General features: G+C 52.9%; 9 protein-coding genes across 9 annotated transcripts; 4 read left to right on the top strand and 5 right to left on the bottom strand.

Annotated features, from left to right (window-relative positions):
- Positions 1–326: 326 nt before the first annotated feature.
- Positions 327–1,056, bottom strand: IUM83_03911 (Niemann-Pick C1 protein; the record flags this gene model as incomplete). Its single annotated transcript, XM_067927944.1, has 2 exons — positions 327–404; positions 490–1,056. 2 exons carry the CDS (start codon positions 1,054–1,056, stop codon positions 327–329), a joined length of 645 nt encoding a protein of 214 aa, XP_067793708.1.
- A 281-nt stretch (positions 1,057–1,337) lies between these two features.
- IUM83_03910 (uncharacterized protein) lies at positions 1,338–2,211 on the top strand (the record flags this gene model as incomplete). The annotated part of the gene is made up of 2 exons (XM_067927943.1): positions 1,338–2,045; positions 2,146–2,211. 2 exons carry the CDS (start codon positions 1,338–1,340, stop codon positions 2,209–2,211), a joined length of 774 nt encoding a protein of 257 aa, XP_067793709.1.
- Positions 2,212–4,643: 2,432 nt separating this feature from the next.
- On the bottom strand, positions 4,644–5,357 carry IUM83_03909 (necrosis inducing-like protein NPP1 type; the record flags this gene model as incomplete). Its single annotated transcript, XM_067927942.1, has 1 exon — positions 4,644–5,357. The coding sequence occupies one exon, from the start codon at positions 5,355–5,357 to the stop codon at positions 4,644–4,646; it is 714 nt and encodes a 237-aa protein (XP_067793916.1).
- Positions 5,358–6,372: 1,015 nt separating this feature from the next.
- IUM83_03908 (necrosis inducing-like protein NPP1 type) lies at positions 6,373–7,122 on the bottom strand (the record flags this gene model as incomplete). Its single annotated transcript, XM_067927941.1, has 1 exon — positions 6,373–7,122. The coding sequence occupies one exon, from the start codon at positions 7,120–7,122 to the stop codon at positions 6,373–6,375; it is 750 nt and encodes a 249-aa protein (XP_067793643.1).
- A 2,581-nt stretch (positions 7,123–9,703) lies between these two features.
- IUM83_03907 (necrosis inducing-like protein NPP1 type) lies at positions 9,704–10,453 on the top strand (the record flags this gene model as incomplete). The annotated part of the gene is made up of 1 exon (XM_067927940.1): positions 9,704–10,453. The coding sequence occupies one exon, from the start codon at positions 9,704–9,706 to the stop codon at positions 10,451–10,453; it is 750 nt and encodes a 249-aa protein (XP_067793914.1).
- A 377-nt stretch (positions 10,454–10,830) lies between these two features.
- IUM83_03906 (Eugenol synthase 1) lies at positions 10,831–11,939 on the bottom strand (the record flags this gene model as incomplete). Its single annotated transcript, XM_067927939.1, has 5 exons — positions 10,831–11,203; positions 11,296–11,417; positions 11,490–11,583; positions 11,650–11,750; positions 11,823–11,939. 5 exons carry the CDS (start codon positions 11,937–11,939, stop codon positions 10,831–10,833), a joined length of 807 nt encoding a protein of 268 aa, XP_067793913.1.
- Positions 11,940–15,859: 3,920 nt separating this feature from the next.
- On the bottom strand, positions 15,860–16,264 carry IUM83_03905 (putative lectin; the record flags this gene model as incomplete). Its single annotated transcript, XM_067927938.1, has 1 exon — positions 15,860–16,264. The coding sequence occupies one exon, from the start codon at positions 16,262–16,264 to the stop codon at positions 15,860–15,862; it is 405 nt and encodes a 134-aa protein (XP_067793915.1).
- Positions 16,265–17,880: 1,616 nt separating this feature from the next.
- IUM83_03904 (uncharacterized protein) lies at positions 17,881–18,584 on the top strand (the record flags this gene model as incomplete). Its single annotated transcript, XM_067927937.1, has 5 exons — positions 17,881–17,972; positions 18,036–18,113; positions 18,198–18,237; positions 18,350–18,382; positions 18,495–18,584. The coding sequence occupies 5 exons, from the start codon at positions 17,881–17,883 to the stop codon at positions 18,582–18,584; spliced, it is 333 nt and encodes a 110-aa protein (XP_067793973.1).
- A 340-nt stretch (positions 18,585–18,924) lies between these two features.
- On the top strand, positions 18,925–22,069 carry IUM83_03903 (Eugenol synthase 1; the record flags this gene model as incomplete). The annotated part of the gene is made up of 6 exons (XM_067927936.1): positions 18,925–19,041; positions 19,114–19,214; positions 19,281–19,374; positions 19,447–19,568; positions 19,635–20,027; positions 21,808–22,069. The coding sequence occupies 6 exons, from the start codon at positions 18,925–18,927 to the stop codon at positions 22,067–22,069; spliced, it is 1,089 nt and encodes a 362-aa protein (XP_067793910.1).
- Between the last annotated feature and the right edge of the window lie 515 nt (positions 22,070–22,584).

The following is a 22,584-nucleotide window of genomic DNA, read 5'->3' as shown; positions in this document are numbered from 1 at the left end:
ATTTAGCCCACCACTCCTTCAAGGTCCTGCGACGCTGCCCTGATACAGCCGCGAAGTTGGGCACCCTGTTGGCCATGTTTCTTGGTTGAGCTGTCCCCAGGACAAGGGAATGTGATGACAACTGAGTACTATTTTTTCATGTGACAGTCGTTATTTTGAGACGGGTTTGTATGCACAACAAGGTTTTCTGGTCGACTCGGCCAGGCTATCAATACTTCCAAGTAACGTTGCTGTGTACCTTGATCAAACTTGCTCTGCAACTTTGTTCAGTGGAGAGACTTTGGAAACAGCGATTCAAAAAGCTATTTGATGACTTCAATTCACAGCTACATGCAGTGTCGGTCTCCTTTCTTCTTGGCACGAATGTCCAGCAGCTCCTCGCGACTCCTCTCCACATTGGCATCCTACCCCGCAGCGAAACAAATAAATAAAAATAAATGTCAACTTCCACAGTCTCCCACCCGTCCACTGTCCACAAACCTCCCTCACCTCTTTGACAATCGCGTACCCTCCGTACGCGCCACTCTTCTTGACTCTGTACGTGATCTGCCCGCCCCTCTCTGTGCCGCCAGCGTACGTCCCAAAGGCCGTCTGCTCGTCCATTTTCTTCTTCTTCTTCTCCTGCTCCTCTTCCTGATGTTTCTCGTCCTCCGGCGGGGCCTTGATAAAGTAAAATGGCGTGGACGACACCAAGTCCGAGCTGAAGGCCGAGCTCACGCTGGCGGACACGTCGCTCAGCACCATGCGCACGATGCGCGTCTCCTCCAGCAGCGACGTCGGGTGCTGGATCACGACGGCGTCGCCCACGCTCAGCTCCTGCAGGAACCTGGAGCCCACCTGGCCCATGAGCGTCGTGCCCGAGCTCAGCAGACGGCCGGAGCCGCGCGTCTTGACCAGCTCGAACGGCTGCTTCTCCTCTTGGTTCTCTTCCTCCCTCGCTCTCTTCTTATTCTTCTCCTTTTTCTCCTTCTTGTGCTTCTTGTGCTTCGCGGGCTTGAGCGACAGGCCGCCCTTGAGCTGCAACTTGCCCCCCACCGTCTTGCTGTACGACGACATGGCTACACTTCTTAACGTTGTTACATGCAATAATCGTTCCTACAAACTGGTCCAATCAAATGCGCATGATAATCTGATTGGATTGAGACCCTACACTTTTAATTCGTAAGGTCGTCCCCCGTCCTGTTAAGATATTACCTTTCACACCAACCGTATGTAATACCGGACGGATGTCATGTCCATCACCACCCCCCTCTCCCCCCATCTCCACCGCCTTCCATCTTCACACACACTCACGCCCAGTATCCAATCAACGTACCACGACCAACCACCCACCCAATATGGCCAAGAAGCAGGGCGGCGTGAACACCAAGGTGGAGGCGGCCAAGGCCAAGAAGGCGGCCGCCAAGGCGTCCAAGGACGCGGTGAAGGCCGCGGCCGACGCCGCCGCCGAGTCGGCCGACTGGGCCAAGGGCTCGGACGCGCGCGGCGCCGCCCGCCGCCAGGAGGAGGAGCGCAAGCGCGCCGAGAAGGAGGCGCAGAAGGCGGAGAAGCAGAAGCTGCTGGCGCTGGAGGAGCACGCGCTGGACGAGGACAAGCGCTCCATCCGCAAGCAGAAGAAGACGGCGAAGGAGGCGGCCAGGCCCTGGGAGGAGGCGCTCAAGCCCGCCGTCAAGAAGAGCAACCGCGGCTCCAAGAAGCCCTCGCCCTCGCCCTCGCCCTCCAGCGGCAAGCTCACGCAGGCCGAGATGGCCGCGCTGCGAGAGGCGGAGGAGGCCCGCGCGGCCGCCAAGCCTGGCCGCAAGGCCATCAAGTTCGACACGAGCTTCTCGGCCAACAGGAACAGGAGCCAGGACGAGGACGGCGAGGCGCGCAGCCTGGACGCGGCGCTGGACCTGCTCAGCGTGGGCGACAAGGAGCTGGAGAAGCACCCGGAGCGCAGGGCCAAGGCCGCGTACAAGGCCTACGAGGAGGTCATGATGCCGCAGCTCAAGGAGGACTACCCCGGGCTCAAGCTCTCGCAGTACAAGCAGAAGCTCAGCGAGATGGTACGGGATGCGTGGGAGGGACGGCGGGTTAGTTGGGTGGTCGGGGAAGTTAATGTGCTTTGTGCTGGCGCTGTGGGTGTGATTTATTTCTTTTTTTTAGTGGCGCAAGTCGCCGGACAACCCGCTGAACCAGGAGAGTCTGGCATACAACGCCAAGAAGCAGTAGTGTGGACGCGTGCGGCGTTGCGAGAATCAGGGTGCAAGGCATTTATTTGGACATTGTGCTTGAGCACTCGGACGACGAGCTCTTGCAGTCGGTTTGCGTGCTGGTGCAATGCCTGCAGGCGTTTATAAACGGTGCGGCTTATGAACGTACAGCTATGACGAGAACAATAGACGTCTAGCTGCGTGCTGGCTTGGCGCCGGGTCTTGACATGCATTTCAGCGATGTGCTCTAGCTATTTGTTGTGTTCAGTATGCAGTGGTTGGCTGCAGTTCTTCATGGGTTGATTAACGTTTGCAGTGAATATTGTACCCACGTGTTCAGCATCCCGGCGAACTCATTCCTGCCGACATTTCCCAAGCTGGGAACCCTTGCCATGAGTGAACGCCGTCGGCTGGAGCTACGTGCGAAATTCATCGAGTTGCTACCGCCTGGCGTCAAGTTCGATGTCAATCTTCAGCAAGAGGTACCAAGTGTTGTCGCGGTTTCTCGCTATGGCCCCAACGTACTTCGGATGCCTCACGTCGTGGCCGAGCTGAATGCGTGCCTCGACTGGTCGTCCAAGTGGACAATCACTCAAGCTTGCAACGCGAACTTGCTGCATTTGGTTCGTAGGCTGATCGTGGAAGACAAACTCGAGCCTTTCGACTGTACCAAGAGAAACTCGAACTACCGTCAGTGGCAGTTTGAAGCCTGCATGCTCAATGCTGTATCCGCCGGAAATTTAGAGATGGTCAGGTTGTTATCGACGGAATTTGTGGGATGCCACATGTCGAATAAGGTGATGAACCAAGCCGTCAGGACAGGAAAGTTGGAGATCGTGGAGTGGTTGGCAGTCAATCGCAGTGATGCCCAATGGGTACAGAACACAGTTACCGAAGCGATCGCAAGAAATCATTTCGAGCTAGCCAGGTGGTTGGAAGGCAGAATAATGGCATCTCCAGACGTGTCGACGCTGGAAAATCGGACAAGGTACGCAGCACAGCTCGGAAACCTACCGATGCTACAGTGGATTGTGAATCATTCTGCAGAGATGAACCTTCGAAATGCTTTGATGGCTGCGGTTGACCATGGGTGCTTGGAGATAGCGAAGTGGCTCGTGGACCAAGGTGGAATTGACTTAGAGTCGCGCGATTTTTGGGTATTCGTTGACGCTGCAGTTGATCACCGAAGTCGTGATGTGCTTGAGTGGGTCTCGTGCAGATTCCCAGGTAAAATGCGCATCGTTCGAGGAGCGCTTACAGCCGCGCGTAATGGATGTTTCGATATTGTTCGTATGCTTCACACGAACGACGTGTCAGGCTATAGTTTTTCCGATGCGTTTGCTGGAGCTGCTGAAGGTGGCCACCTCGATATCATCAAATGGCTGTACGCACATTCAGTGGGCTATACGGTATCTGAACGAAGCGTGTTGCAGCTGAAGCCATCAACACAAAATACTAGGATATTTTCGCGAAACCCATTCCAACCCGAGTTAAACTCGCCCATGCAAGTAGTTGATCTTGCTGCTAGAAATGGACATTTGGGGGTTGTGAACTGGCTGGTAGAGAACACATCGGAAACATGCACCGCTGCGACTATGGATGGCGCAGCAGAAAACGGTCACCTTGGTACCGTAAAATGGCTCCACGAAAATTGGTACGAAGGATGTACAACTGCTGCGATGGATGGCGCTGCCAGAAATGGACATCTGGATGTCGTGCAGTGGCTGCACGGCAACCGGACTGAAGGTTGTACAGCAGATGCCATGGATGGTGCCGCCGCAAATGGCCACCTCGATGTTGTCCGATGGCTACATGCTACAAGAAGAGAAGGATGTACTACTAGAGCGATGAATGGAGCAGCAAGAAACGGACACCTAGAGGTCGTGACGTGGCTAAGTGAAAACCGAACCGAGGGGTGCACCACTGACGCCACGGACGCTGCCGCAGAGCTCGGGAGGCTGGAGGTGGTGCGTTGGCTAAACACCAATCGAAATGAAGGGTGTACCACTGCTGCTTTTCACCGCGCTTTATATGAATATCACCTAGAGGTTGCGTGGTTTCTTCTCCGTGAGCGCAGTGACGTGAACAATGCATATTTTCTGAAACGTTTTCAATCGGAGAACGAGGATCAATACTGGGCATTGGTGGAATGGGTGTACGTTCATAAGCGCACCGAGTTCGAGTATGGAGCAGCACGATACATCTAGTGAAGACTACGATCAAGAAATTGGTGCCGATATAATTCTCATGCGGTATTCGCGCCTGTAATCAATTTTTTCTTACAGAGAAAAAAGTTAGCGTCACAGTTCTCTTTTACAGTATCCCTTGCTACAGCTGCACAAGGTCTCTATTGACATCTAGACTTCGGGGATTTGAGTTGAGCAATTGGAAAAGAAAGGAGTAATGTGGAGTCTATTTCTTGCTCAATAGAAAATGACGAAAATGACAAGGTTAAAAGGGGTATCCATCTACGAGATTTTCCTGAAAAACGTCGTCCTTCAGAGGCATCTCGACAGCTGGTTTGCCACCATCGATATCGAAATCAGCGTCACTCAAAGCCTCTCGGGCTGCATCTGTAAGCTGCTCCCACTGAATCAAATCTTGGAACTCTCCAACTGTCGACGTGACTCGAAGTCCCTGCTTGGCTCCCCAGTAAGTGGAGTAGGAGTCGAGTTTAACGCTTGAGCCGACCACATGCTCGGGTTCCATGGGGACCTCGTGATGAAAGCCGCCTCCGACGGACGTTGTGACTCCCTGGATCACCGATTCGTTAGCCGAGGGACGACTCAGCCAGACGATCGCAAATTCCCAGGCGTGGCGATGGCCATCGTGGTGCCTATGGGCATGCCCCTTGCCCTTGGGGAAGTACCAAGCATACATGATGGCGTACTTCCCTTCGTACGAGTCAGCGCGTGAATACACCTGGGATCCCCACGGGGACCTCTTGCACTCTCCGACGTCGTCGCCAGTCCACTCCAAACCGCCGCTAACAGAGCCGTCCTCCTGGACAGCAGGGTATGGATGACATCCGTCGGTAATATGGAGCTGCGGTTTGTACTTGACAGCAGCCTTTTCCTTGTTCGTAGTAGCCCCAGGTTGAATGAACGGACGCACTTGGTCGTGATCGATCATGGTCACGGCGTGGGCTGCGCCGAGAGAAGACATGGCTGCGAGGATGAGAGGGAGAAACTTCATGTTGCTTGGGTTTTGCTGTGCTGTGAGCCCGACGAAGGTAATTCGGAAGTGATCTCCGTGTGTGAAAGGCTCTACAGTACGAACAGCAAGCTCAGTTTGGTCGAATTCAAGGTTGAGCACGGATCGAAATGATCTAGCGTTCCTTCATGGGATTTGCTAAACTTTTGTGGGATTTCCTTACTATCGTTGTTATGCTTGCACATACTGAAGTACGATTTACGGATGTACAGTACTCCTCCCCGTTATGCGCATGGGTACATCAATCGTATTTGAAAGGGATTATTGATGGGATTGGAAGAGACTGTATTTTATTGATGTTGTACGATTTAATTCAGCAGAGATGGCACGCGCATAACGGGGGAGAGCTTTGTAGTGTATCTTTTGTTTCATCCTTGCTCTTCGCTTCTCTTCTCAGGACAAAACGATAGAAATGTACGGATCAAATGCTGTTTCGCTGATCACCTGATTCACTGATCTAGGATCAGGGGCTTCGTATCATAAAGTTCAATCGGATCATACAGAGCCGCGGTGGAGCGAGTTCATGCAGAATACTAAGAATTGCCAACTCATGCCTGTCATTGTTTTGTTAGCCATCTCGCCATGCGCATGATGGTCTTCAAGCGTGACTGCTGCAACTGCAGGAATCCACGATGAGTCAAAACTAAGTTCAAGTATGGATCAAAGACCTCTGTCAACCTGAACTCGAAAACTGAGTGGGTTACCGCCCGTAGAGAACAGCTGTGAACACATCATGGATTCTCGTCACGAAATCATGGGCACAGCGGTAGTTATCGAGCTACGGCACATTCTCAAACCAACGAGTGCAATTTTTGAAAACCACATCATGTTTTGTAGTGTGCATTGCTATCGAGATACCAAACCAAGCTTACTTATAATCATCAAACCCCAAACTCGACCAGCCAAGTGCAATTGCAGTCAATCCAGTCACTGAAGTTGTTTCGGATGCTGGACAGGCTGGTTCTACCTAAAACGGATAGGTGCTATTGAGCTTCAGCTGGAAGACGTCGTCCTTGAGCGGCATCTCGACCGGCACGACAGCTTCGTCGATGTCGAAGTTGGTCTCGGTCAGCGAGGCTCGCGCCGCGTCGGTGAGCTGCTCCCACTGGATCAGGTCTTGCGTGGTGCCGATGTCCGTCGTGACACGAAGGCCCTGCTTGGCTCCCCAGAAGGTCGAGTACGAGTCAAGCTTGATACTGGAGCCGACGACATGCTCCGGCTGCACGGGCGCCTCCTTGTGGAAGCTCGGTCCGAAGGACATGGAGACGCCTAGGAGGTTGGAGTGGTCGGCCGAGGGCTGGTCGACCCAGACGACGGCGAACTCCCACTCGTGGCGGTGGCCCGAGTGAAGCTTGTGGACATGCTGGCGGCCCTTGCCCTTGGGGAAGTACCAGGCGTACATGATGGCGTACTTGTTGTTGTACCAGGCGGAGCGCGCGTACACCTGGGACCCCCACGCAGATCCCTTGCAGTCGCCGTCGTCGGCGCCGCTCCACTCGAGGCCACCGCTCACCGAGCCGTCCGCCTGAACGGCAGGGTACGGGTGGCATCCGTCGGTGATGTGGAGCTGCGGTTTGTACTTGACAGCGGCAGCCTCTGCATCCGTGGCGGGTACGGGTTGGGCGAACGGGTGCACTTGGTCATGGTCGATCGAGTCGAAGGCCTGTACCGCGGCGAGCGGGGCGATGGCGGCGAGGATGAGGGTGAGAAAGTTCATTGTGGTCGAGCGAACGAGCTTTCTGGTACGCAGGTTGTTGGTTGATGTGTGTCCGACGCGGGGAGTTCGGGAATGGGTCTTGTTGTGGTGGAAGTGGGCAAGGTTGGTTCTCTACATACACCAACAGCCCGTACGATACCAGAAGCACGCACTTACTGGTGAGGAAATGCACCCACAAGGTCTGTCACGAACAGAACAAGCTCAGGCAACTGCTCCTCTGCGGGATCTGCCCCTTGCTTGGATACGATTCACTGTCCGCGTTTCGCGACGAGGGTGCAAACGCTCGATAACGACGGGGCCTGGATCCGTGACTCACAAAAACCAGCTATAATGACGGGACGTATTTCACTAGGCGGAGGCTCGAAAGGATACGTGTAATGGCCATCCTGAGCCACCAGAACCATGATAAGAAGTTGGTGCCGTCGGAACAGTTTCCAGTTATACAGATCGCTTTTGTCTGATGCTCATTGAGTTCCCGGGAAGAACCAGCTTTGGCAGGGCGGGACCCAACGACTCGGATCAGAAGCTCGCTCCTGAAGATTAGCATAGGCCTCCAATTCAGCATCATACACCAGTGTTGGATAAAGCCGCGGCTTTATTTTCGGCTTTTCGGCTTTATCGATTTTTTAGCCGATCGGCTTTATAATTTAGCCGCGGCTTTATCGATAAAGCCGTGGCTTTATTTGTGGGGCAAGTGGCGGCCAATATCCGGACATTACCGGACAAATCGTACCTAATTGGGCTGTCGGAGCTGGCCGTGGAAACTCCAGCCGTCGAAACACTATCACTGACGTCATCCCCCCGATGTCGGGTCCTCGCCACATTGGGTCTGGGTATAGGCCGCAGGGCGCTGCGCATCAACGCTTCGTGAAGAGTAACACATTCAAAGGGAGGAGGGGCAACCTTGCGCAGTGTGACTGCCTCAAGGAAGTACTCACAACGCTTGAGGTGGCTCACATAGTTGGTATTTCGCCCTGTGACGATCTTGGGCGCAGGTGCAGGATCAGATCTTTGTTCGTCGCCGTAAGCTGCATGAAAATGCTTGCACCAAAGCTGGAGCCTGTCGCCCTTCTTCGGTAAGCCCGTCTCAATGAAATGCTGCCGCTCATAGCCCTGGAGGCGCCCCATCGTGCCAGGGTAGGCTTGTTGTATGAGTAGGCTGGCTGTATACTGATTTGGACGGGAACTTGAGGGGGGGTTGTGTTGTGGTGCTCACCTGAGCAGGAACTTTCCGACACAAACCCCACACAAATTAGCCGAGTATACAAGTAGGTATAGCCTCTCGTATACCGTTGTATAGCCAATCTCGCGGAGTTATCTTCGGCTTTATAGGGCCGGCTCTATTCGGCTTTTTGAATTTGCTTGCGGCTTTATCTAGCAAATCGCGACAGAGCCCTGGACGAAATAAAGCCGCAAGGGTGCGGCTTTATCCACACTGCATACACGCCCAGACACCGATTATGGGACGGATGGTGCACGGAAACTCGACTCGTCAACTGGGAGGACTTCACGGCGAGGGTATCGCGACTCGGAGCAGGCTTGGACGCGAAGTGGAGGAGAATTTTGCTCAGCTCATGCATGAACTTGGTTTCGTGCTAGAGATGCAATACACAGCAGCTTATCTGACATTCGTTCGAGTCGCCTAATTTGGAAATCCGATCGGGGTAGTGGACGCCGATCACTTTGCGGAGCTGCTGCCGGTGAAAACTTTCGAGGCTGCGGGGCTCCGGCACCTGGTACAGTGAAGACGAATTCGTTGAAAAACTATACATGTATACGTATTGTGCTCTGAATAGCTTACGGCAAAAGCTTACGGCAAATGCTTGTTCATGTATCAATAGAATTGTGCTATGAATGCGTCGAAAGCCAAATTCACAGTAGTACCAATAGTAAACGGTAGTTATTCTTGGGTGAAGACTATTCCGAGTCGCGATACCCCCGCCGTGAAGTCCTCCCAGTTGACGAGTCGAGTTTCCGTGCACCATCCGTCCCATAATCGGTGTCTGGGCGTGTATGATGCTGAATTGGAGGCCTATGCTAATCTTCAGGAGCGAGCTTCTGATCCGAGTCGTTGGGTCCCGCCCTGCCAAAGCTGGTTCTTCCCGGGAACTCAATGAGCATCAGACAAAAGCGATCTGTATAACTGGAAACTGTTCCGACGGCACCAACTTCTTATCATGGTTCTGGTGGCTCAGGATGGCCATTACACGTATCCTTTCGAGCCTCCGCCTAGTGAAATACGTCCCGTCATTATAGCTGGTTTTTGTGAGTCACGGATCCAGGCCCCGTCGTTATCGAGCGTTTGCACCCTCGTCGCGAAACGCGGACAGTGAATCGTATCCAAGCAAGGGGCAGATCCCGCAGAGGAGCAGTTGCCTGAGCTTGTTCTGTTCGTGACAGACCTTGTGGGTGCATTTCCTCACCAGTAAGTGCGTGCTTCTGGTATCGTACGGGCTGTTGGTGTATGTAGAGAACCAACCTTGCCCACTTCCACCACAACAAGACCCATTCCCGAACTCCCCGCGTCGGACACACATCAACCAACAACCTGCGTACCAGAAAGCTCGTTCGCTCGACCACAATGAACTTTCTCACCCTCATCCTCGCCGCCATCGCCCCGCTCGCCGCGGTACAGGCCTTCGACTCGATCGACCATGACCAAGTGCACCCGTTCGCCCAACCCGTACCCGCCACGGATGCAGAGGCTGCCGCTGTCAAGTACAAACCGCAGCTCCACATCACCGACGGATGCCACCCGTACCCTGCCGTTCAGGCGGACGGCTCGGTGAGCGGTGGCCTCGAGTGGAGCGGCGCCGACGACGGCGACTGCAAGGGATCTGCGTGGGGGTCCCAGGTGTACGCGCGCTCCGCCTGGTACAACAACAAGTACGCCATCATGTACGCCTGGTACTTCCCCAAGGGCAAGGGCCGCCAGCATGTCCACAAGCTTCACTCGGGCCACCGCCACGAGTGGGAGTTCGCCGTCGTCTGGGTCGACCAGCCCTCGGCCGACCACTCCAACCTCCTAGGCGTCTCCATGTCCTTCGGACCGAGCTTCCACAAGGAGGCGCCCGTGCAGCCGGAGCATGTCGTCGGCTCCAGTATCAAGCTTGACTCGTACTCGACCTTCTGGGGAGCCAAGCAGGGCCTTCGTGTCACGACGGACATCGGCACCACGCAAGACCTGATCCAGTGGGAGCAGCTCACCGACGCGGCGCGAGCCTCGCTGACCGAGACCAACTTCGACATCGACGAAGCTGTCGTGCCGGTCGAGATGCCGCTCAAGGACGACGTCTTCCAGCTGAAGCTCAATAGCACCTATCCGTTTTAGGTAGAACCAGCCTGTCCAGCATCCGAAACAACTTCAGTGACTGGATTGGCTGCAATTGCACTTGGCCAGTCGAGTTTGCATAGCCATAGACTTGCTTTCTTTTTTATCTTGCAATACAATGTCTGTGATGTTGTACTGCATCACAATTTATGACGAAAGCTTTCTGGAATTGCATTTGAGTATGTGCAACTAGCTCATCGTACCGATAGTTACTCTTGCTGTTCTTGAGGGCTTATGATGCCTGATCGTACTCAAACTCGCACGGGTGGCTCAACATGATGTATGGTATTAAACGTCAACATTCTACCACTACAGTAGCCCCTTGTTTGTAGTACACCGCTGCGTGTACCGAGATTTCCGCTGTCAGCCCTCTCGACCTACACCTCATACAGCGTCGGATTCCAATCCGGGAAAAACTTGCTCACCGTCTTCTTCACCTCTTCTTCCGTCCCAGGAACGCAGCGCCCATCGCCGATGCGCGTTAGAATGTACGCTACGGAGTCGGTGTCGTAGTTCTTCTTGGTCGCCTCGTAGTCCACCACCTTCAGTTCAATCTTCTTTCCAAACTTCTTTTCAGCCATAGCAGCGATCTCCTTGGGGGACATCCGGTTGCTTTCGATTGAGAACTGAGCCCACTCCAATGAAGCCTTCGGTACAGTCACCAGCACGTGCGCGACGAAGCGACCGAAGTCAGTCCGCGAAACGAGGCCAAGCTTTGCGTTGCCTTCGCCAATCACGCTCATCACCCCCCTCCTCGAAGTTGGAAGCCAAGAACACTGAAGGACACAAAAATTAATCGGGTTAACATCATGTATCACGGCGGATCTCTTATGCATACTCACAACGGCAAATACTCGAACCAAAACCCACTGAAGAAGAGGGCATAGGGTAGATCCAGCTCCTTCAACATGCCGCGGACCTTCTGCTTGGTAATGTTGGCTCCGTCCTCGTCAGGCATACCAAACTATCGGTACATCACGGTGGTGTTTAAGATTGACATGCTTGGGCACCATCTATCCAGAGAAGATCAACTTACCTCCGTGGGCACGAATAGCTGGACACCAGCCGCTTTGGCTGCTCGAGCGATACCAAACTGAACGGCGTGGTGTCGCGCATCGACCGTGCAAACACTAATATCAACGACATTAAGGTTAGTGAACGCAATCACATTGTGATAGCTGGCAGCATACACTTACACAACTTCGCTATCGGCCAAAGCTCCCTGTAGCGATGCCTCGTCGTCGTAGTTCGCCTTCACGATAGACGCGCCTCGTTCCTTGAAGGTCTGGAGCTCAGGCTTCATGAACAGGAGCGCTGGTCAGGTACCAAAACGTACGCGCGCCTACAGTGGGGTTGTACAATATCATACCTTGGTGTCGTCCCGAGTCAAAATCGTCACAATGGCGTTGGCTTTGAGCAGGCCATCAACGACGCTGGAGCCGACTCCGCCAGCACCGACGACCGCAAACTTGGTAAAGGTGGACATAAGTGGAGATGCTGAGGCTTGGTGGGGGCTTGCGTTGTCGCTGTTGCGAGAAGATTGAGTTATGATCCACAACTCAATGCGAAGAATTCCTCGATCAGGAAGAAAGAAGCCCGCTCAAGGCAGTCACGGCTGCGTTGAACGTGTAATACTCTTGGAGTTCGATGACCCGCAATCATGATGAGTTCATCAATAGCTTCAAACAGGTTACACACAGATTTCAGCGGGTTAGGGTAATTCTGGTATACAGTCAAACCTGTTTATATGATCCTCCCTATTTGAGCCTTGCCATTTATTTGATGCAAGCTTTGTTGCTACCAAATATTTTACTTAGTTTTTGTATAACCGCTGTTTATATGTATACAAGGTATATGAGTCACATTTTGGAGGACCAAATTAGGTCTAACCTGTTTATTTGATTCACACTGTTCACGACCACACACTCTTTAAGCTCAACGCCCAACGCCCAACGCAAGCCCCCTTCCCTCGCAATGTCCGCGCTGACACGAATTACATTGAGGCGGTATCCAGCAATGAGATGGAGGAGTTGACAGCGATTTTATCGAAGTTGGAGGGCGCTGTGAGCGCTAGTGAGTATCTGGCAGGACGAGCAGGAGGAGGAGGAGGAGGACCAGGAACCCACAATTCAACCTGCCATCGCTCTGAGACACTGCATGGAGCTGTCTGCATTTCTGCATCAATGCGGAGAGCAGACTGATAGAGAACGAAGAGCTTTACAGACCGTGACCGCTTTGGTTCGGAAGACTACGGTGAAGTCAAAGCGGTAGCGAATTATACGCGATTTCTTTACGTGCACCACATAATTGTTTTTAACCGAGTCCATTTTATATGAGTCATTGTTGTAGATGGCCACCAACGGGGCCTCAGGGCCGTTCTTAACGGAGCGGTAGGCTGGGTGTGCGGTGTGCGTAGAGAGTACCACTCTGCGCGTCGTCGATAAGAATGACGGAGTGTAGGGCGGTAGGCCGTTGTACCAGACTGTACCTGTGTCCGAGAAATTGTCTCATTCACGAAACGCCCCGAACCCCCTGTGGTGTTCCCTCAGCTAGTCGATTCGGACGACGAGGAATGGAGCAGTTCGTCCAGTGATGAAGAGATGAATGACATTGTCGTGTGTGTCGCTGCAGCGACGCAGGCGCTTGCCATTAGAGAAGATTATTCAAAGGAGCTCGCGCTGGGCTAGACAATGGTGCGCAGCAACTCTCGAGGGCGATCCAGTTGGATGGGGAGTCTGAATCTGGGCAGCCTACCACGGACAGCGCACACACACCCCTCGCGTAGGGCGTAGGGAGCCTACCGATCCGTGATCAAAAATTAGTCCCGACTGCTGCACAGAGCCGGTGCGCAGCCTACCCCGGCCTACCGAGCCTACCGCACACCCGCTCCGTTAAGAACGGCCCTCATATAAACAGGTTTGACTGTACCGGTATTTACGAAACAGCAGATTTCAGCGGAATTTGTGTAATCACACCCGAGTTTGATTACGAGACCATGTGCGCGAGCTCGCAGTGTGAAAATCACTAAGGCAATAAATCATAAGTTTAAGGCCAAAGATCGAATTTAAGGCCGCACATATACATCCAATCATGAGCACGGGATAAGAATAGAGCGCTTCTGTTGGCTATAATAGATTTTCATATGGAGGGAAACCTTCGAGGTCTTATCATCGTCAAGTTGTCCGCAGGGCGGTAAGATCTCATTGCCAGAGAGACCAAGGAACGGAAGACCTGCACGGTGGTCGAGAAGCAAGAAGCCGTTGATGGTGTGCTACGGCTTCTGAACCCAGACAAAGTGTGCCGGACATGGGTCATCGCAGCAACCTGGCTAAAAACCTTAATGAGGTTTTTTGGTGACTTGATTACTGTATGAACGGTGTAGCACTGGATCCGTTTATTACGGTCGGCGAGACCAGGTGCGGAAACTTGCAGCTTCGACGCTTGTGAAAATCACTACCCGATTTCTGAAGGCCACAACACGTCCGCTGAACTCAAGTCAACCACCATGAAGTTCACGCCTTTGGCTCTAATTGCCGCATTCATGACAGTCGGCACCTCCGCCACCGACAACTCCTCCGGCTCCTCCAGTTGCGCCGTGGTTGAATGTCCCTAGGTTTCCGATCTCGTATGTGGAAGCGATGGCGTCACCTACTTGAACTTATGTGAGTTCGACAACGGAAACAGCCGCAAAGGGATGACGTTGACAGTTGCACACGGCGGAATGTGCCGGGGGAATGAAGGTGGGAGATAAGCTCAAAACTGTTAGGTGTGAGCTATTGGGTTCGATAGATCGATTCTAGCGGATTCAAAGGTGTATGACTTAAGCCTGCTCCTTCGTGTGACGGCACGTGTGCTACAATAGTCGTGCGCTGGCAAAATAATGAGTCGTCTCGGGACTACTTCTCAACACTTCTTCTTTGCTCTTCTCCAATGGAGTTCTATTGATTCTTGAAACTATTGTCAAAGCGCCGAGCACTATGTGGTACTATTAACCCTGACTCACGCACTTTGAACAAAGGATTTCCCTTAGCCTCTACCGAATCCATCGCGTCCGTCGTGCACTCTCTCTCCTTGTCGTGCAAACAACCACACATTTTACTCTGAGTAATTCTGGGAGCCAATCAGATTCAACCGCTACACTTGTTTTTTGTATTGGATATACTTTTCAGAAATTTCGTAGTTATTAGTGTATTTATGCTCTCATTGTGGGCATCTCGAGCTGGTGCAATGGCTGAGTGGGAACACAAAAGGAGGCTGCTCTACTGAGGCCATGGGCATGGCGGCCCCTGCTGGGCATCTTGATGTCGAAAAGAAGCGAATGCTGCACTGTTGACGCGATGGCTATCGCTGCGACCAACGGCCGTCTCGAGGTGGTGTAGTGCCTCCATGCTCATCACCAAGAAGACGGTATAACATCTCCCATGGACGGCGCCACATCTAGACTTCGTCAAGTGGCTGTACGCTCACCGACGAGAGGGTCGTACGACTCGTGCGATGAACAGAGCTGTTAAAGCGAACATTTGGACGTGGTGGTGAGTGCTGCCACCTATCTTCTACCTCGACTTCGCATGCTAGCGGTGGTTAGCGTTGCACAGTGCCGTCGGTGCCTTCATAACTCACAATCTTCAACTTTTCTGCTAGTGCACACCTTCAAATTCATAGCTCAAGCCTCTCGCAGTGCAAGACAGTCTATGTAGATCTCTCGGCTCGTCGGGGACTAGTTTCGAGCGGCTGGAGAAGGATAATGTTGCACCAATGTTACTTGATGACATCCGAAAAACAGCCCCAAACGACAGTTCTTCGAACTGCGAATTTCTGTGTTTACACTGCAAGATCGCAAGAGGCCCCCCCATGACCGACCTAACTCCACCCCCTCCGGATGCCGAGACGTGTGGAGCTATTCGGCCGTTAACCTGCGCCCGCGTGGTGTGTCGATATGGCCCGGACGCTCTGCAGCTGCCCCACGTGGTGGAAACGCTCAGCGCCTTCCTGGACTGGTCGCCAAAGTGGACTCTCGCTCGAGCTTGCGATATCAACTCGCTGTACCTGGTTCGTCGACTTCTTCAAAGGGAATCGATGCAGCCGGTGGACGCCATTTGGAGATCCCGACGCTCCGGTAGATCAAGCTTTCGGAGAGAGTTGTGAAGCGGCTGACTACGATCACGGCCACATCTTGTAATACCTGATCTCCTTGACGGACCATGCATTTACGACATGCTGTGATGAATGAACCATTCATAGTGTTTTCATTTCAGTTTTTACGAACTGGACTCGGCTACAAATCTGCGGCCTCATAGAATGGAGCTTGGGCGGTGCCCAGCTACAACGAAAGTAAACAGGTGCAGGGAGATGCTGGCGTGTTGCAGTCGATGCCGGTCAGGAGCGTTGGTGTTGTCACCTTGGCACTTAGTACCGTTTCTTCTGGCAGCGCTTGACGTTCTGACCGTCGTCGGACCAGCGGCACTCGTAGCTCGAGTCCGCGCAGCACGTGCTGCCCGTCCAGTTCTGGCCGTCGCATTGGGACTCGTTGGTGATCGTGCACCATCCACCCTTCTCCGGGTTCTTCTGCTGCTGGTTCCACCACTTCTTTTGACAGCGCTTGACGTTCTGACCGTCGTCGGACCAGCGGCACTCGTAGCTCGAGTCCGCGCAGCACGTGCTGCCCGTCCAGTTCTGGCCGTCGCATTGGGACTCGTTGGTGATCGTGCACCCGCCCTTGGAGTGGACGCGGAGGTGCACGGAGGCCTGCTCGACAGCGTCGACGGTCGATAGGACTGTGATCGCGATGGCGGTGACGGCGAAGATCTTCATCTCGGGCAGCGAGCGATCTTGGAGCTTGGTTGGGGCCTTGGGATCGCGGAGCAGATTGGAAAGTGAGCGGACGGACAGCGTTTGCCGGCGGTGGAGGGGTGCCTAGAAATCAGGGAGACTCGTTAGACACAAGGACGCATTGGATACCGTGATATCTGGGATCTCCAACCTTCGTCGCCTTGCTTGATTGATTCGCGGCAGGCAGCCAGTCGACCGCCCACGGGGAGATAGACTCCCAATGCTTTACTTCACTTTACTTTTCACATGCAAGTCCTAGTGCTGGCGAGCGAGCAGCGCTGTTCGACTGGGACATCGCCATCTTGCGCGTACCAGCAGAAGCTAGAACACAAATTGAAGTTGGCAGCGTTCAATTTAAGACGGTCCACTATTCGGGGGGGGGGGCGCACATGACACGAGCGACATTCGTGCAACATTGGGGTCTGGTTGTCCTATGGCGACTGTCCAGCAGTGAAGGACGGACAGGTCGTCAAAGTGCGGTCAGGATTCCTGACTCAGGGCTTCTGAACCCAGACAAACTGGATCCTGAAGCTGCCACACCGTGCCAGACGGAGGTAATCGCAGCAACATGATTATGACAGATAACGGTGTCGCACTGGATCCGTTTATTACGGTCGGGATCAATTGCGCGGGAACTCGCAGCCTCGACGTTTGTGGAAATCACTATCCAATTTCTGAAGACCGCAACACGTCCGCTGTACTCAAGTCAAACACCATGAGGTTCACGCCTTTGGCTCTAATCGCCGCATTCGCGGTTGCTGGCACCTCAGCCATCGACGGCTCCTTCGACTCCCCCGATTGCGGCGTGGCTGTATGTTCCCAGGTTTCCGATCTCGTCTGTGGAAGCGATGGCATCACCTACTTGAACCGATGTGAGTTCGACAACGGAAACTGTCGCAACGGGATGACGTTGACAGTTGCACACGGCGGAATGTGCCGGAGGGATGAAGGTGGGAGATGGTAAGCTCAAGACTGTCAGGTGTGACCTATTGGGTTCGATAGATACGATTCTAGCGGATTCAAAGGTGTCTGGCTTAAGCTTTCTCCTTCGTGTGACGGCACGCGTGCTACAATAGTCGTGCGCTGGCAAGATAATGAATCGTCTCGGGAATTGACTACTGTTCTACACTTCTTCTTTGCTCTTCTCCCATGATTATTGACACTATTGTCAAAGTAGCAATACGTGCTACTATTAACCCTGCCACGCGCACTTTTAAACGTACTTGAAAAACGAAAGACTTGGCAGAGTCGACTAAGTTTACTAAGAAGTAGTACAGACAACAACGGGAAAAACCGGCATCACTGCATGGCTTCCTCCATAGTAACTAGACCAGGAGTCTCTGTCGAGAATGATAGGGAATGTGGCCGAATTCAAAAGGGGGGTTGTGTAATTGATGAACTTGTTTCACGAAGAAGCTCCAACCAAGATCATGATGACCCCGTTGAGATCCAGTACCGATTGAATAATATTCAATCTGTATATTTTATGTATAATATGTACAGTATTATGTATTGTGGTTTGCAGATATTTTGTCGCTCGGATTTAGGGCTTAGATCGATCTCTGAGATAAAATAATTCGAAGACATAAACATGCGACATGGTAGTAAATGGACCTCCACCTGTAGGTAAGTCGCACCACCTCTTCCTACTAAATATAACGGGCGCATCGTTGGTTCTCAGGACACCGAGGTAACGTCGCCGGCCACTGCTACTCCGATACGGCTCTGTTGGACGTGTTTAACGGCTCGTTAGCTTCGTCTGTGAGTGCACTAGCGGCTCCTGTATCGCGGGGCTTTCCGCTTGTCTGTCGCGCAAGCTGCACTCCGCCATGTAAGACCGCATGTCGATACTACGCTACCATACTGAAACTTAGTGTGTCTCCGGCCCTTGCGACTCTAATACTAATACATGTAGATTGTACAGTAAGCCTCGGGCCAAACTACGCGGCGAAACCGTCTGCGCAAGATTGACCTCCTCATGAGCTCCCCATGAGCGACCCGAAGAGCAAAGCAAGTCGCCGTGCGGGTGGAAGCCAGGGATTACGTTATGATGGCGCGTCGGGACAGCCAAAAGAAAGATATAACGGGCCTCCTCACCAGGTTTTTAGTCGTTACTATAACTAAATGACTGTAATGTACCTCGCCAAAAACTCAAACTGACCAGGTGCCCACTCTCCCACTGTTGTGAACACGAATTTCCAATCCGGCCAAGAATGTGCGCCAACTAACCCCGGTCAAGATCAACGGCCCACGAGCCCTTCGAAAAGTGTTCGTCGTGATGCCTGAGTTGCGAATGAGGTAGCGAGAGGAATCAAAAGGAAGCAAACGAGTCATGATAGAAGATAAAATGAATCCTCTCTTACAGACATCTTTAGTAAGTAGTGATACCATAACATGGTATGTATTTTAATAGCCTGTCTGGATTTCTCTCTGTAATTGATGAACTCATCATGATTGCGGGTCATTACACTCCAATGTCTCGCAATCTGTCAGAAAATTACACCTTCAACGCAGCCGTGACTGCCTTGAGCGGGCTTCTTTCTTCCTGATCGAGGAATTCTTCGCATTGAGTTGTGGATCATAACTCAATCTTCTCGCAACAGCGACAACGCAAGCCCCACCAAGCCTCAGCACCTCCACTTATGTCCACCTTTACCAAGTTTGCGGTCGTCGGTGCTGGCGGAGTCGGCTCCAGCGTCGTTGATGGTCTGCTCAAAGCCAACGCCATTGTGACGATTTTGACTCGGGACGACACCAAGGTATGATATTGTACAACCCCACTGTAGGCGCGCGTACGTTTTGGTACCTGACCAGCGCTCCTGTTCATGAAGCCTGAGCTCCAGACCTTCAAGGAACGAGGCGCGTCTATCGTGAAGGCGAACTACGACGACGAGGCATCGCTACAGGGAGCTTTGGCCGATAGCGAAGTTGTGTAAGTGTATGCTGCCAGCTATCACAATGTGATTGCGTTCACTAACCTTAATGTCGTTGATATTAGTGTTTGCACGGTCGATGCGCGACACCACGCCGTTCAGTTTGGTATCGCTCGAGCAGCCAAAGCGGCTGGTGTCCAGCTATTCGTGCCCACGGAGGTAAGTTGATCTTCTCTGGATAGATGGTGCCCAAGCATGTCAATCTTAAACACCACCGTGATGTACCGATAGTTTGGTATGCCTGACGAAGACGGAGCCAACATTACCAAGCAGAAGGTCCGCGGCATGTTGAAGGAGCTGGATCTACCCTATGCCCTCTTCTTCAGTGGGTTTTGGTTCGAGTATTTGCCGTTGTGAGTATGCATAAGAGATCCGCCGTGATACATGATGTTAACCCGATTAATTTTTGTGTCCTTCAGTGTTCTTGGCTTCAACTTCGAGGAGGGGGTGATGAGCGTGATTGGCGAAGGCAACGCAAAGCTTGGCCTCGTTTCGCGGACTGACTTCGGTCGCTTCGTCGCGCACGTGCTGGTGACTGCACCGAAGGCTTCATTGGAGTGGGCTCAGTTCTCAATCGAAAGCAACCGGATGTCCCCCAAGGAGATCGCTGCTATGGCTGAAAAGAAGTTTGGAAAGAAGATTGAGCTGAAGGTGGTGGATTACGAGGCGACCAAGAAGAACTACGACACCGACTCCGTAGCGTACATTCTAACGCGCATCGGCGATGGGCGCTGCGTTCCTGGGACGGAAGAAGAGGTGAAGAAGACGGTGAGCAAGTTTTTCCCGGATTGGAATCCGACGCTGTATGAGGTGTAGGTCGAGAGGGCTGACAGCGGAAATCTCGGTACACGCAGCGGCGTACTACAAACAAGGGGCCACTGTAGTGGTAGAATGTTGACGTTTAATACCATACATCATGTTGAGCCACCCGTGCGAGTTTGAGTACGATCAGGCATCATAAGCCCTCACAAACAGCAAGAGTCACCATCGGTGCGATGAGCTCGTTGCTCATACTCATTTGTTCGATACACTGAGAGCGTTTGCGGAACTCCCAGATGTCAAACCTCAAGCCCGCTAAATGACACTGCGGAACATTGTTTCTGTTGCGAAATAAGAGAAGAATAAAGTTGATTAACTGGGGAGGTAGACTTGTAGTGCTGACTAAGCGAAACTAAATCAAACCTAAGGCTGAGGTATCCATACACGCGCAACTGCGAGTTGAGCGTCGTCATCAACAGGTTCAGGGAACCCCTGGCTGCGCAAAACCGTCGTCACTATCAGGATTGAACTCGGTTGACCGGCGATAGAGGTGCTGATAGTCTATTGCATAGAATAGAGCGATCGTGTGCACGCATCGCGGCAGTCCTCAGCCACTCAACTACAAACCAACTGCGGTGCCATTTGCATGTAAGTGGTGACTTGCTCGTCAAAACATGCCTTAGCGACTCGAACTCGCGCAGTTCGTGGACGTGGCCATACCGGCCAATAACAATGGCACGCTGTCAGTCGGCCCACTAAGCGGACCGCTTGCTCGTGAGGTCCTACGTCTGCGCGCGGCACTACGGAGCTGGTATGTGATGTCGTTATACCAAATAATACTATTAATAAAGCTGGAGAGGCCCAGGCCACCGCTACCAAGGAGACCAGGTATATGTACCAGTCACTGCCTTTGAAGTTCTGCTGATACCGCTCTGCAGCCGCTAAAGCCGCCGCCTGTGGCGTCAATGCCAGCCACGGAGTCTTTGGCCGAGGCTGCGCTGCCACCTTTTGTAAAACGGGCAACCGCCGCGCTGCTAATAGCGGCTGAATGCGTTCACTCACGGTTCACTGTGGACCAGGGAAGCCGTGTATCGTGTGCTCCATGTTGTCTATTTTACTGGGATAGGAGTATAGCGAATAGCCTAGCCCAGCGAGGCGGCGTCCGACGTCCGTCCAGTCTACCGGTATGCCGGTATCTAACTGGTATACACTTTGATGTGGTGTTTGTGTCCAATTGCAGGTATCTATCTGGTATATATACCCTTTGATGTGGCCGGAGAAATTACTCCGTTCGAGTCTATCCTTTTCCTCCTATCCCAACCTTCGCGAAGCCCTAGTATATGATTAGCATGACTCAGTCTGTCGAAATCTATCCAATAGGGGGGGCAAAATTGGCAAAAAATATCACCACTTGAGCGCCCACGAAATCACCAAACCGTTTTCAACCCCCCCCCCCCCCCCCCGGTCAGCCCGTACCGCGACGAGAACGACGAGGTCATTCTTGAGTATTTCCGTTGCCGTTGCGGCACGGTGCGGAAGCAAACCCATCGGAATGGGTACTCTAACCTGATGCAACACGTCAGAAGGGAGCACCCTGACTACGAGACGGTCATGCTCGACGCTACAACAGCGGAGACAGGGTCACTCGTCAACTTCGTCCGCCACTCAGCACTCAATTTGCATGGCTGGATGACGTGGATCGTCATGTGTAATCTGCCTCTCGCCTTCTGAGAGAGTCGTGAGGCTAGGCGGTACGGCACATACGTACTTCGTATTGTTGTGCTTATGCTGTTTGTGAAACTAACAATAATACTTTTTTTTTATGTTATTCAGCTTTTCGAACCTGGACCCCATTTCGCAAGAGACGTTGCGGGCTGGTATGGATGGGGTCGTCGTGGCCGTCGAGTGTTCAATCGCGTCAGAAATCCCTGCGCGATTTGGCATCATGCTCGACGGCTGGACACACGAGTCCGACCACTACCTTGCCGTGTTTGCCTGTGACGAGGTAAGTGGCTGTCTAAAGACACCGCTGCTAAGCATTGCGCCGTTGCTCGACGCGCTGGACGAGGACCTCTCCGCCCAAGGTCACCTCTAGTTCCTCGCCACCATGCTGCCCCGCGACTATGGCGTTCAGCTGGAGCAGTGTCGCCTCCTTGTAGCTGACAACTGCTCCGTGAACCGCCGGCTCGCAACTATCATGGGCGTAGCGCTTGTGGGATGCGCAAGCCGCCGCCTGAACCTTGCTGTTCAAGAGGACATGGCATTCCACGAAGAGGACTTAGCTGCCGTTCAGGCGCTTATGATTAAGATACGTACCCTGATACAATCTGCCAAACTACGGTGAGCTATAATGTGTATTTGTGATGTGTCCATGTGTTCCTCACACACTGTTGTTTATTTTTGTAATTATTTTCGGGATAGGTTAAAAACTCCACTTCGGCCTGTAATTCTCCAGGATACGCGCCGGAGCTCCGCCATCGCTATGGTACGAAGGTACCTCCAGCTCCTCGAGTTCCTCGACGTCGACGACGACGACATCATTGAGCTGCTGCCGTCCCCGGCAGCAAACAAGCGCGTGCATGCGTATATTTTGTTATTTTGCAGGACCTC

Source organism: Phytophthora cinnamomi, assembly GCF_018691715.1.
Source record: "Phytophthora cinnamomi strain GKB4 chromosome Unknown Contig27, whole genome shotgun sequence".
NCBI lineage: Eukaryota > Oomycota > Peronosporomycetes > Peronosporales > Peronosporaceae > Phytophthora > Phytophthora cinnamomi.
Note: the sequence above shows the minus strand (reverse complement) of the source record. Positions and strands in the feature narration are given on the sequence as shown.